Here is a 15129-nt window from a genome sequence, read left to right as displayed (position 1 = left end):
TTTAGCTAATTTCCATCCGTTGTCCCCAAACATAAAAACAGGACTGATAGAAACAGTAAGAAATGTACAAATACGTAAAAGATTTACAAATACATAACAGCAATACACAGAAATAGTAGTGGCTAGAGATGTCACATGTGTTCACATGACTGGTTGGTCTTCAGCCATTTTTGTAGTTGCCCTCTAAAAGAAGCAAGGGTGGGGCTTTCCCTTATGGAAATGGAGAGACTGTTCCATGTTTGACTGCCTTTTATGGACAGGACGTTTTGGCCCTCATGGAGCCCGGACCGCACGTTGAGAACCACAGATATCCGGTGCCTCTGGGAATATCAGTCTGAACTCCTTTACACCGTAAATCCAGCACAATCAGAAGTGATGGAGGACGATTGAAAATCAGAAACATTTCTCAAATATAATGTATTTATGTGGAAAAACAGAACAAAAAAACATGAGAAAAACATTTCTCAATAATATAATGCATTTTATTTATGTGGAAAAACATCTCAATAATATGTCATGAAACAGAATAAAATCTAAAATCTGAATTGAAAATTGCGATTAATTTCCCAGCCCTAGCAAACACCATGAAAATCTTAAATCTCTAAAAATATAAAACTTTGTACACAGATGCATGATAACTCATCTCCTCAGTTTTGGAAAGACGACGTTCCCGCTGGACGCGCAGGGGATGAGGAGCCTGCGATGCTCCAGGGAGAGATACTTCTCAATCAGCACCTCCACCGGCACCTTGTCGCTCACATAGCCCTGCCTGCGGAGAAACACACACATTACTTCTTCCACCCAGTCACACATGGCCCTGTGAGGAGAAACACATTACTTCCACCCCGTCACATGGCCCTGTGAGGAGAAACACACACATTACTTCCACCCTGTCACATAGCCCTGCCTGAGGAGAAACACACACATTACTTCCATGTCTTCCACCCTGTCACACATGGCCCTGTGAGGAGAAACGCATTACTTCCACCCTGTCACATAGCCCTGCCTGAGGAGAAACACTTATTTTTATATAGTTTTTGGTAGGTTTTTACTACCGGGAAGTCGGGTAGAGAGAAAAGAAAGAATGGGAGATAGACAGGGGAAGACATTCGGCAAAGGTTGCCGGGTCCGGGAGTTGAACCCGGGACGGCAGTGTTGCGACGCAGCGCAGTACGTGGTGTGCCACTCGGGGGCCCCAGAAACACACATTACTTCCAACCTGTCACATAGCCCTGCCTGAGGAGAAACACACACACACTACTTCCACCCTGTCACATAGTCCTGTGTGAGGAGAAACTCGCATTAGTTCCACCCAGTCACATAGCCCTGCCTGAGGAGAAACACTTGCATTACTTCCACCCTGTCACATAGCCCTGCCTGAGGAGAAACACACATTACTTCCACTCTGTCACATAGCCCTGTGAGGAGAAACACACATTACCTCCACCCTGTCACATAGTCCTGCCTGAGGAGAAAAACACATTACTTCTACCCTGTCACATAGTCCTGTGAGGAGAAACACGCATTACTTCCACCGTGTCACATAGTCCTGCCTGAGGAGAAAAACACATTACTTCTACCCTGTCACATAGTCCTGTGAGGAGAAACACGCATTACTTCCACCGTGTCACAGAGTCCTGTGTGGGGAGAAAAACACACATTACTTCCACCCTGTCACAAGTGTCATAGTCCTGTGTGAGGAGAAAACACACATTACTTCCACCCTGTCACTCACATGGCCCTGTGAGGAGAAACACATTACTTCCACCATGTTGCTCACATAGCCCTGTCTGAGGAGAAACACACATCAACTCAAATACATTATTAAGTGCTTTTCAAGTAACTCAAAGACACTTTACACAGACACCTGCTCCTCTCCCCCATGCTGCCATGACACCCGACCTTCTCCATGGGGAGGAATAAAGGTCCATCTTCATCACTACATAACCTCCTTGGCGGAGGTAATAATGTTATTTTGCTAATTAAAATATTCAAAATAAACTTACCTGTGTAAATACAGGTGAGATGCTACAAGATACCACACAATTTGAGATTCACTAATGGATATTTAGTGGAGGGAATAGATATTGTTTAGCAACAGAATGCTTCATGTCTCCCACTGACTTGTCCTAGTAAAGCTTAGCATGACGCTAAGAAATGCTAACATGTCCTTCCTCCAATATCTCAGAAACCAAAACAGTGGTGCAAGTGCTTTTTGAGTGGCATGAGGACTTTAAAGTAGAGACACACCTCCAGAGAGACACACCTCCAGAGACAGACACACACACACCTCCAGACAGACACACACCGCCAGACAGACAGAGACACACCACCAGACAGACAGACGTACCTTCTTAACAGAAGTTCACAATCTGCAACTTCAATCGTTTTTCTCTTAGCATGAGCAGCATAAGTCTCCAGGTCTGCAACCATACGGCCAAAGAACTTATCCATTCTAGAAATAAAACCATAAGTATCAATCAGTATTCTTGAAAATACAATAAACAATGTGCATAAGAGATCATCTCCAGGACTGATGAATTATCACAGAGTTTGGAAATACAGAGTGTGCCGTGAGCCCAGCTGAGGGAAGGATTTATTTTAGATTAAAATGATAAAAAAATTAAAATAGTCATCATGCAGCACAAGTACAGTACAACAAAAAGAGGTTTGGCATCCAACCAGAGTGACAATGTAACAGTAAAGTGCAACATACAATGTACAGGTGATTAAACTGGGTATAAAATATATACATTAGTACTAGTACTACTGAGTAATAGTGCCAATGAGATGCATGTACAGAGTTGTAGTATTAATAGTGTTCCCCTTATATGCATGCGCCGCTGGTATGAACTAGTCATGGTTCCCAAAGTGGGGGTCGCGAGCCGCCGTGGGGGGGGGGGGGGGGGTCGCCAGATGATTTATAATTTTTTTTTTTAAACTTTTATGCAGTCAGGCCAGGCCACTGAACTTAGAAGCAGGCTAGGCCAGTGTTTCTAGTTGCAGCGGCGCAATAGTTAGATAACTGCAACTCACAAGTTGGAGAACTATCTCTCTCTCTCCCTCTCTCTCTCACACACACACACACACACACAAAGGGAGTCGCATGTGATTGGTGGGGGAGGGACCCTTACAAAAAAACAAAAAAAATCCATCAAAATCAGTGTTGTTGGGGCGGCCGGGTAGCGCAGCGGACTAAGCGTCTGTCTACCACCGCAGAGATGGGATCGAATCCAGCTGTGGTACCTCCGGCTTGGTCGGCCGTCCATACTGGCACAATTGGCAGTGTCAGCCAAGATAATACAAAAAAAAATAAAAAATCAGTGTTGTTGCTAATCATTGACGGATGCTAGCCTGTAATAATCCCCCCCAGAAAAATCTACTTTGCATTTGATATATTGCAAATATATGCCATCACACACACTGGCATTTAAAGGGTTAGAATTATAAAAGGGTTAGAATTATAAAATGAATATGTGGTGTTATGATCAAGTTGAATAAAAGATTTATGAAAGAAAGTGGTATTAAACATAGTAATATTTTTATGGCGTTTTTGAAGAGGACAATTTAGTCCCTTATGGTAAGAGTAACTAAAAATCCATCAAAATCAGTGTTGTTGCTAATCATACATATGCTAGCCTGTTTTTTTTTTTTTTTTTTTTTTATCCACTTTCTCCCATTTTCTATTTTTCTCCCATCCCAATTTCGTATCATCCAATTCAACCCTCCCCTGTCTCGAACGCCGTTTCTTGCCTCCCACAAGCCGGCTGCAATGTGGACCAAGTCATACATAGCACGAGTCCCCTCCGATACTCGAGGTAACAGCAGTTGCATCTTTTCACCTGCGCGGAAACGCATCAGTTTCCCACCCCCTAATACTGCCAATGTGTATTAGTACGGACGACCAGCTAAACTGAAAGCAATGTGGAGCGCTGGGCTCGAACAGGCGAACCCAGCGTCTCCAGTATTCGTGGTGAGCGCCTTGCCCACTGCACCACGTAGCCGCCATGCTAGCCTGTTTTCTAACAATAATTTGTGATGCTATCACAAACACTGGCATTTAAAGGGTACAAGAAAAAATTCCTACACCAGAATGCAGGAAATGAAGTCTTTGTAACAAAAAAAAGTCCCCCCAGACCCCCCGCTTAAAAAGTGGCCTGACTGGGGCTATATTTCCTGGCCTGAATGATTTCCCCAGTCCGGCCCTGGTTAAAAGCCTCCAATGCTTATTAGTGTGTGTGCGTTTGAACGTTTGCATGTTTCAACCATACATTTCCCCCCTCCCTTCTCTCGAATCACTCCACCGCCAAATCACAATCAGGAGAGCCAGAAAAATCATCTCTGACCCCACTCACCCAGCACACCACATCTTCCAGCTGCTGCCCTCCGGGAGGCACTACAGATCCCTGACCACCAAAACATCCCGGTTCAAAAACAGTTTCTTCCCCACTGCCATACGGACACTGAACTCCCTGTAGTACCCCCCCCCCCCCCCCCTCCCTGTAGTACCTCCCCGCAACCCCCCTTACCTCTGCTGACATGGACAACTCCGAACTGTAATCTATGTAATTGTGTTTTCTTTTATGTACGTTGTAAGTGATGTTATATGTTCTATGTTTTATGTTGGAACTGCTATGCACTGAAACCAAATTCCACCAGCCTGGCTGGGTGGTCATTAAAGAAATTGAAATTGATTAATAAAATATATATATATAAATTACATTTTTTTTTTACCTCCTATAATAGTGGGGGGTCGCGGCTCTCTGACGCAGTTATTTCGGGGGTTGCGGCCTGAAAACTTTGGGAACCCCTGAACTAGACTACCCGCCCGAATATAAAAAAATAAATGTTATTTAAATTTCTTTATTTTGTATCATTCCATTTGGGCTGTGGGGGTGCTTAACACATTGGTCGCCAAAAACGGCTTACAACGTGTTTGCCCGCCATGCGTTGAACGCCAAAAGCCGTTTTTGAAATCAATATTTAATTTTTTCACCATGGCATTCATAATTCATTCAGCCAACCTCCGGGACTGCAGCGGGACCCTGAATGAGATTGCAACGCCTCAATACCACCGCCTGGTGGATGGTCGGGCGAGTTACTCTCAAAAACCGGAAGTTGTGATCGGTACGTTGAGGAAATCCCTCCGGCAGTAATATCTTGCTACGGGACTACAGACAAACACTGGCGTGCATTTGGATCGCTTCCATAACGCAATAATCGATATGATTTCAGCGTTTATTGCGCCATACAAACCGGAAATGGATCTAGGCGATGGCGTCAAATAATTGGGATATTTTTCTTCCAGTCTCATCGGCGAACGGTAAGAGGACAGTAACGTTATTTTCAGCCCGATTGTGCGTTTGTTTGCAAACAGTCTGATCAATATATCAACCCATACTACATAAAGCCATTACTAGTGACGATAAAGGAATTATAGACGACCCCCCTTTCCTCCACGCATGGTGAAGCATAATGTATACCGATCATATACATTTGAATTTTTTAATATAGCGTGTATAGGAAAGAAACGGCAATCGATAATCCATCATATGCGTTTGGGCCTATAACTAGCGTTTTTGGAATTACAGCAGAAAAGCTTATAAACATACTTATATTCAAGACGGTATTAACACAACAATGTATGAATGAAAGAATATTATGTTCCCACATCCGGAATCATAGATAATCGATGTTGAATGGGCCATAGTATATAGTGATACAGGTATGAAGACACTATGGTAGTAAGTCATACTGGCCAGCAGTGTAACTAGTAAGAGTAGGTAAGGGATATGTACACAGATGTGGATCTATATATAGGTACGAAAAAAGATATATATACGGTATATATACAGCATTATTGTACATGCTATCATACAGTATAAGTAGGTATATAGAAGGATTATATGCAGGTATGTACAGGATATATATATGGTAAGAATAAATATATATAAAAATGGTAAATTTATATAGAGCTTTTATCCAACGCGCTTTACAATTGTTCCTCACATTCTACCCATTCACTCACACACCGACGGCAGAGGCAACCATGTGCATGGTGCCAACCTGCTCATCGGGAGCAATTAGGGATTAAGTGTCTTGCTCAAGGACACTTCGACACGCTGCCCGGGAATCGAACTGGGAATGTTTACATTTAGTAATTTAACTGAACGCTTTCATCTAAAGCGACTTACAAGTTCTGTACGACAGGTCAACAGGAAGGGTACAACTCTTTTACACATGGACACTGAACTGGCGCCAAATTAAATTATTGCACGGTCCATACAAGCTTTTGCCAGACGTACCAAGCTCCCGGTAGCCCCACAAAAAACTTTAACGACTTTAATACAAAAACATTTCATATTATTTCATTCTCGTCGTCACGATTTCTCTGCTCCCATTATTAGGTATTTGAACCACAACCAAATCCCTTACATCTCTTGTAGGACGGGGTAGACATCTGGAGACACCTTGGTCTTGGCGAAGTGTCTGAACGTGGACATCAGGTAGGACTTGGGGAGGCCTGGGAGCTGCTTGGCCGGCCCTTGCCGCTTTGCTCTCGCCTTCGTGGGTTTAGCTGGAGCCGCACTTGTATCTGAAACACTGCAGCCGGAAGGTCGGCGTTAGAACGTCATCATAGAAATGGAGTTGGTTAATAATAACTTTATTTGTATAGCAACTTTCATAAAGTGCAGACAAACATATTCATTGGAATGGTTACAGACATAAAAACGAGCATAAAAAAGATAGCAGCAAGGTAAGGAAATGAAAGACTAAAGAAAAGGTTTTATGATGTTGGGACCAAACTAGGGCTGTCAAAATTGGCCAAAAATTACATTCGAGGCGGCTGGGTAGCGCAGTGGACTAAGCACTCGCCTATACCATCAATCAGATTTATTTATATAACACATTTAACATGACAACCAAAGTGCTGTACAGAGGGTAGATACATATTGACAACAATCACACTCCGTTTTATGGAAGAGCACACAGGAAAACGGGGCATGGGTCGGTGAACGGGAAAGGCTAGTAGGTAGAAGTGAGTTTTGAGCCTAGATTTGAAGGCATCCATCGAGGGGGCAAGCCTAATGGAGGTGGGGATGCTGTTCCACAGTTCAGGGGCTGCGACAGAAGGCACGGCCCCCCCTGAGCTTGAGGTTAGACCTCCGGACTGTCAGGAGCCTCTGATCGACAGAGACTCAGGGATCTAATCCAGCCGTCAGCAGTAACTCCGGCTTCGAGCGACATTGTACTTATTTTATGCCATTCTTAAAGGAAAACTCCAACATTTTGGGAAATTAGCTTATTTGCCATCTACCCTGGAGTTAGACAAGAAGATACATTTTTCTTCTCTGTGCATGCAGTAGGAGTAGGAAGACGTTGGGAACTAGGCTAATGGAGGAACCTACTTCCAGTGACTGACGCTAAGCTAGGCTAACTGTTCGTGTCTTCCTACTCCTACTGCATGCACAGAGAAGAAAAAGGGTATCTTCTTGTCTAACTCCAGGGTAGATGCCAAATAAGCAAATTTCCCAAAATGTTGGAGTTTTACCTTTAAGTCTGCACTTTTACATTGCACTACTTTCATTGTCTTTTATACCTATTCTTATGTCTGCAATTTATGCAGTTTTTTTTATCCCGTCAATTTGTGTGCTGATTTTATACTATATAGATAGTTATTATAATATTGTAGAAATGTGCGCATTGAAATGTCTGTAAAGTCTCGACAACATTGAAAATGAGGGTGACCTACCTCAATTGTCTTTGAGAATAAATAAAGGTTGATGATGTTTTGTTTAAATGAAATTAAGGCACACAATTCCTAGAAATGTGACTAAACAAAGTCATTTTGCCCTGAGGGATGATTTACAATAAAGTGCTATAAAAAATGCTAAAGTTAGGGTGCTTAAATTCTTGATGCTATACACTCAAAATGCTAGCGTTAGCACACTAACTTAACGCTAACTGGTTCAGCATAAACCCAAAGTATTTCCAAACAGGTTTTTTCAGATTGCTCCGAGTGCAAATCCCTTTCTCGGGAGCAGAGTTGGGATCTGAACCCTCTGCCATCATCACGAATTGGAAGCGCTGTGGCGTGTCATTCTATCCCTTCCAGACGCTTTTTGATCCGGTTTGATCCATTTAGTTAGATCCAGCACTGAATGTATCTTATGATTATTGTAAATCTTCAACAATGACGACAACTATTAACTATCGTGAAGAAGAAGGCACAACAGAGACTCTACTTCCTGAGAATACCAGGCTGCTCAGCTAATAGACTGTTTTATTAGTGTGAACGTATATCTTTATCCAGTGCTTTTGTAAGGTGCACGTAAAGGGCGCAGTGATATCCCATGAATATATAACGGTCACGTCTCTCCTGTCAGTCATGCAGCGTGTTCAGACACATGAGAGAAGTCGAGAGGGAGACCGTCAGGGCAGTTTATTTTTTTCACACAATTTGAATATATGTTTTTTTTTCAGTTAGATTATTCATTTGAATATAGAATATTCGTTGAAAGCTAGGGGTGGGGGAATCGATATGTAGTAGTATCGCGATACTTTGCGTGGTGATACTGCATCGATTAAGTATCGATGTTTAATTATTCATAATATTATTTTTTTTATTAATTTTTTTTAAATGTGTATAAGGAAGGCATTGTTCATTTCAATACCTGTAATAGTACAGTAGTCCACACACACACGTGCATTCAGTTAAGGTGCATTCAGTTAAGTTGGAATATGATACAAACAGTTCAGTTTGTCAGGTACATGCAACACAGATTACAGTGTTTACATCCGTCTGCTTGAGAAAATACCATGTTCTGCAATACAAATTATTGAAGTGAGATGAACAGACTGAACTTTATTTTATTAGATAAAACATGTTGACAGTTTTACTTTGCAGTTGAAAAAAGGTAATAAATTAAATTAGATAAAAAAATATTAAAAAAATCGCAATACTCAGCGTATCGCGATACTATCGTATCGTGACGCAAGTATCGCGATAGTATCGTATCGTGAGGTCTCTGGCGATTCCCACCCCTATTGAAAGCCCTAGAAGATTTTATTGTTGAATCTCAAAGATGTTGGTTCAACAATCTATTTTCCCTCACAATGTCTGAGCAGTTATTTATTCTGACGAGTTATTTGCAGGACCTTGACAATATTCACATTGTGGTGCAACAGGGAGCATAACTTGCCTGGGCTTAATATTTCTAAGAAGCGTAGGTGAAGCCAGAGGGTCAGTCGGCAGGAAGTTCCTCTTCTCTCTGATGAACGCAGGAGTCTTCATGGACAACTCTGGGGAAGTCAGGAAATACAGTTTCATCATCTGTTCACCTAAAGGAGAAATCAACCCTATTGTGGAGTTGGCTGTAGCTCTCCAGGCTAGAAATCAATCAAATTCACTTCCACAAATCATGTTCAACCCAGATTCGGCACAAACAAGGGACTAAACACGTTTCGCAATTATGCCACATCAATGTGAAACGCCCTACCCACAGCCGTAAAAGAAAATGTGAATCCTTACCCACCTTCAAAACCGCCACTCTACGCTTGGATTCGAAACACGAACTCTCGGGTTTGGCGCAGAACGAGGTAAAAATACTATCGTTGCTTCGTTAACGGTTTTCAGCGTTTTATGCTCTTAGTCGGTTATTTAGTTAGGCCTATTGGACATAAGTCGATAAGTCGATTTTATTAAGTTAACACTTTAATCGCCGGAAACGCCGAAACTAGTCATTGCCCGCCATGCTCATTCTGCCGAAGACGCCGTAACACGTCTTTGATATCAATATTTCAAAAATCTGTGATCGAAATCATATTTCTCTCCCGGGGACCTGAGATATACGGCTGAGCTCCACTCAACTCTAACGGTTCAAGAGCGCCATCTGGTGGCCGATCGCCAGATCGCCCAACAGGAAGTAATGTGGATGAAGTGGTGCTCACCCATATTTCGTCCGGGCACTCGCTATCATTAGCAGGACTCCATCTTGACACAGTGAACACCGATCGGTGCACATAACTCTATAAACAACATTATTTGGATGTATATACTATTATACAACCTGGAAATGGATCGGATATTTCGACATCCCATAATAGAAAAAAATTCTATTCCACGCTCATCCCCCAACGGCGCGAGGAAGATACGGTGAGTTTCAGCGTTATTTTCCAACGTGTTTTATACTAACTGCTCTGATGATCATATGACCCACACTAGATGAATGATATAACGTTGCCCACGGAATTATAAACGACCCCCCGCCCAACATCAGATCATACGTAGTAACTTCTAGAAGTACCTCCAGTTGAAATTCTTTATCTGGCACCGATCGCTACCAAACTGTATTTGATCATCAATATAATGCATTTGGGGCTATAAATCAAGTTCTGGAGAAAGCTGCAGAAAACGATAAAAACACTTATACTTTAGACCGTATTTTAGTATGAATATGTGAATGAAAAAGTATAACGTTGCTACACCCTGAACAATAGATATAGGACATTGAATGGGCCATAATAATGTCAATTTAGCAATACAATTAAAAAATTTATAGCCCTGCAAAGAAGGGGAACTTCTCCATAGACTAATAGAGCTGGCTAGGGATGGTAAATTATGAATTTAACCATGGCGATCAAAGTGTTAATATAAAACAGTGTTTCGAACATTTTTGAATTTGTTAAATACATGATTTTGATATTTTTTAAGTGTCAAGTGACTTTTTTTTTTGTGCCAAATATAAGTCGATAGAAAATCGTTTTAATTAGTGCTGTCAATAGATAAAAAATCAATTTTCTGTAATTAATCTAGATAAAAAAAATAGCATTTATTTACTTAACACATTGGTCACCATAAACGAGTTACGCCGTTTTTGGGCGCCATGTGTTGAACGCCAACAACGGCGTAAGCCGTTTTTTAAATCAATATTTCATTTTTTCACCATGACATTCATAATTCGTCCAGCCAACCTCTGGTGCTGCAGCGGGACCCTGAATGAGATTGCAACGCCTCAATACCGCCGCCTGGTGGATGGTCGGGCGAGTTACTCTCAAACCGGAAGTTGTGATCGGTGCGTCGAGGAAATCCCTCCGGCAGTAATATATTGCTACGGGACTACAGACAAACACTGGCGTGCATATGGATCGCTTCCATAACGCAATAATCGATATGATTTCGGCGTGTATTGCGCCATACAAAACGGAAATGGATCTAGGCGATCGGTGTCAAATAATTGGGATATTTTTCTTTCCAGTCTCATCGGCGAACGGTAAGAGGACAGTAACGTTATTTTCAGCCCGATTGTGCGTTTGTTTGCAAACAGTGATCAATATATCAACCCATACTACACAAAGCCGTTACGGACGATAAAGGAATTATAGACGACCCCCGCCCACCCTTTCCTCCACGCATGATGAAGCATAATGTATACCGATCATATACATTTGAATTTTTTAATATAGCGTGTATAGGAAAGAAACGGCAATCGATAATCTATCATATGCGTTTGGGCCTATAACTAGCGTTTTTGGAATTACAGCAGAAAAGCTTATAAACACTTATATTCAAGAGGGTATTAACACAACAATTTATGAATGAAAAAATATAACGTTCCCACATCCGGAACGATAGATAATCGATGTTGAATGGGCCATAGTAATGTCAATATAGCAATACAATTTAAGTATAGAATAGAAGTATAGAATGATCTTTATTGTCATCGTTAGTTTTACAACGAAATTTAAAATGCAGCCCTAGGTGCTAGCCGTCACAGATCATAAAAACAGTCCTAAACACAGTATTAAATATAAAAACAAGAGTATAAAACAAGAGTAGGGCATAAATAGACATAACATAAACAAACAGGGGAGGCGTAAAAGATAATTGCACTATCCCTTAGTGTTGTGTGTGTGTGTGTGTGTGTGTGTGGGGGGGGGGGGGGGGGGGTGCAGGGGAGATTGTCGTTTAAAAATGTAGCTGAGTTTAGTGCACATATGGCCCTGGGATAAAAACTAAACTTCAGTCTGTTAGTCCGGGTGGGCATGACGCTGAAACGCCTGCCCGAGCGCAGCCGTACAAGGTGTTTGTTGCCCGGGTGGTGTGGGCAGGGAGCGAAATTAACTTTTGACTCACCGGCCAGTGGCGGGTAGATGGGAAGAATCTACCCGCCAAGCAGATTTCTTACCTGCCAACTTTTTTTTGATAATTATTATTTTATAATTTTTTTTAATAAAATATATATATTATATAATCATACTTGTAGTTGTATTATCTGCGAGACATCGCCACCTCGCTGTCTGCAAACAGCTCCACTGTCTGTGTGTATACTCGAGTGGCCTCCAGCTCCAGCAAGGATTCTCCGGCGCTGCAGCTGGACCCTAAACTCTTACATTCAGCATGAAAGGATTCTCCTGCGCTGCACCTGGACCATAGTCGGCAGCCCTCATGCGATGTAACTGGACACTTGCTGGAGCAGTTGTTGATGTCAGGAGCTATCAGTAGCTAGCCAGCTGGATAACGTTACACAATGCCTCATGTATTAAACTAAAAGTGAATAGTTGACTGGGTCATTTTGTAACAGTAGCTAACATCAGCTCACGGACGGAGGTCCCTCTGACTAGACTAACGTCAGTCACGGTGACTGTCCTCTGTTCACATACAGAAACAGGTAGGGGAGGGGTAGGAGCAGCAATGCGCTGCGTGTCTGTGCTGAGACAGCGAGTGAGAACTCCGCTCAGAATTGGATCATGATTTTCGGTTTTCACATGACTATTTGATTGCACACGGGGTTGGGGGGGGGGGAAACACTGTACAAGCAAAACTGTACATTGGAATATTGACAACCATACTAGGTAATTTACTGTACATTGGAGGGGGTACTTTTATATAAAATGCTTACTGTAGCCACTACAGTAACATCATTAAGTCTGCTATAAGCTATTCTCCCTCTCATGTGTGCAGATCTTTATGCAGTTTTAAAGCACATTGGCTTTGTTCTGAATGCACTTTGTAGTTATCCTACAGAGAAAAGAAAATGCACTTGACTTGGAATTAATGTACTGTATGCATTCAGAAGTGCTGAATAAATGTTTTATGGACCCAATAGTGATTATTTATTATTCAAGTTAAGTTTAGCCATAATCAAATATTTTTCCATAATCAAGTAGCTGAACAACATGGTAAAAAAAATTCTATTCTATGAATCATTTTCGGCCTTTCGGCATTCGGCCAACTGTTTCCTATTTTCGGTATCGGTTTCGGCCAAGAATTTCCCATTCGGTGCATCCCTAATTTTGACTGCTTTCTTAAGACAGCGGGAGTTGTATACTTCTTCCAGTGAGGGGAGAGGGCAGCCGATGATTTTTTGGGCCGAGTTGACGACCCTCTGGAGCGCCTATTTAAAAAGTTATAGGCCTGCAAAGAAGGTAAACATCTCCATAGGCTTTCAACGGTGGCAGACTGGCTATATTGATGGATATAACCCATGGCGGACAATGTGTTAAGACCGAAGCTTGTATATTTACTTTGAGTAAAATCATGGAATTAATGTAAAATCAACACGAAAGTATATTTAGATTCAGACTATTTTAATAGCTTTCTTTGAATACAGTTTCTCTCCTGTGAAATACAAATATTCAACAAAACCATCAACATTGACTCAGCTAGACCTCTTTCTTATATCCATGGCGCTAACAGAAATGAAAACAACCCAGGCCTATGGTGAAGTGCAGATTAGAGCAGTGGTTCTCAACCTGTGGTACGCGTACCACTAGTGGTACTTGAAAAAAATATATATGATTTTTTATTTATTTTTTGCAGTCAGACCACTGAACTTAGAAGCAGGCCAGTGTTTCTAGTTGCGGCGGCGCGATAGTTAGATAACCTAAGTGGGGAACAACCAGGAAATCACTGTGACAGAGAGTAATGCAGTCTAAACAGTCATAAATCCTTTATTCAACTTCAGCCCTGATCATTATTTTTTTTTGTAGTGTCCGATACAAAATGAAATACTCCTACTTCTCTGAAGAGTTGTTGTTAAATCTGACATATCAAAATCTGTGTTGTTGCTAATCATTGACACATGCCTAGCCTGTAAATAATCCCCCCCAGAAAAATTTACTTTGCATTTGATATTGAAAATATTTTACTTTGTGTGTTTTTTTAACAATAATTTGTGATGCCATCACACAAACTGGCATTTAAAGGGTAAATTGAATTGAATATGCGTTTTCTTTATTTTTATAATTTGTGATGCCCATCTGCCCACTGGCATTTAAAGGGTAAAAATTCCTGCACCAGAATGCAGGAAATTAAGACTTTGTAACAAAATAATTCCTGGTGGGGGATCCCCACTTAGAAAGTGGCCTGACTGGGGCTGTAGTTCACACTATATTTTCCAGCCTGAATTATTTCCCCAGTCAGAGTTGTCAATGGACAACAACATGCTGTGAGTGTGAGAGAGAGAATGAAGGACGCTTGCTTGCGAGTGAGTGAGTGAGTGAGTGAGTGAGAGAGGACACTTGCTTGCTGTGTGTGAGAGGGAGAATGAAGGACACTTGCTTGCCGTGTGAGAGAGAGAGAATTAAGTAAATTTGCTGAAATACAGTTCTTAATTTTCTCACTTGCTATGTGAGAATGTTAGTTATTATGTTCTCAATGCCCCTTGCATTGTATGAGTTGTGTGGAAGAGTTTGCTAGTTCTAGTGCTACCCCTTTGTACATTATGGCTGTGTCTGACAAAAGTTAACAATAAATAATGGTATTAGGAATACATTTGCCTCCTGCGTGAACTGTGCATAGCTGAATAGACTGTATTTTAACGTCGGCCATATGGTGGTACTTGGAGAGCCAGCTACGTTCTCAGGTGGTACTTGGTGTAAAAAGGTTGAGAACCACTGGCTTAGAGGACTTGTCTTGTATGAACTACCAGTAATAATCATATTAACAACAAAAATGTGTTCCATCTTCATGTCAGATGATTTTCAAAAAGGTGCACGAGTCGATGCAAAAAAAGAACAAGCAAATATAGTGCTGAAAGTTCAGAACGTTGACAATTTTTCACTCCATAGATTAATCTAGATTAATTAATTTGAATGCTTTAAATAATTTAAATTAGGGCGCCCCAG

At 41.5% G+C, this 15129-nt stretch overlaps 1 protein-coding gene across 2 annotated transcripts in view; it reads right to left on the bottom strand.

The window, feature by feature from the left end:
* The window catches only part of cenpt (centromere protein T), a 50998-nt gene continuing 35869 nt past the window's right edge, over positions 1-15129 (bottom strand). For both annotated transcript variants that reach the window (XM_084323345.1, XM_084323344.1), the window contains exons 13-16: positions 9204-9303; positions 6436-6603; positions 2351-2455; positions 1-769 (exon numbers count right to left, since the gene is read on the bottom strand). In XM_084323345.1, coding sequence (XP_084179471.1) covers positions 640-769; positions 2351-2455; positions 6436-6603; positions 9204-9303 — 503 coding nt within the window. In that variant the 3' untranslated portion in view covers positions 1-639. The remainder of the gene's footprint in view (positions 770-2350; positions 2456-6435; positions 6604-9203; positions 9304-15129) is intronic.

Source organism: Notolepis coatsorum (assembly GCF_963971535.1).
Source record: "Notolepis coatsorum genome assembly, chromosome: 10".
NCBI classification, from domain to species: domain Eukaryota; kingdom Metazoa; phylum Chordata; class Actinopteri; order Aulopiformes; family Paralepididae; genus Notolepis; species Notolepis coatsorum.
The sequence above is the reverse complement of the archived record's forward strand: the minus strand, read 5'-3'. Positions and strand labels throughout refer to the sequence as shown.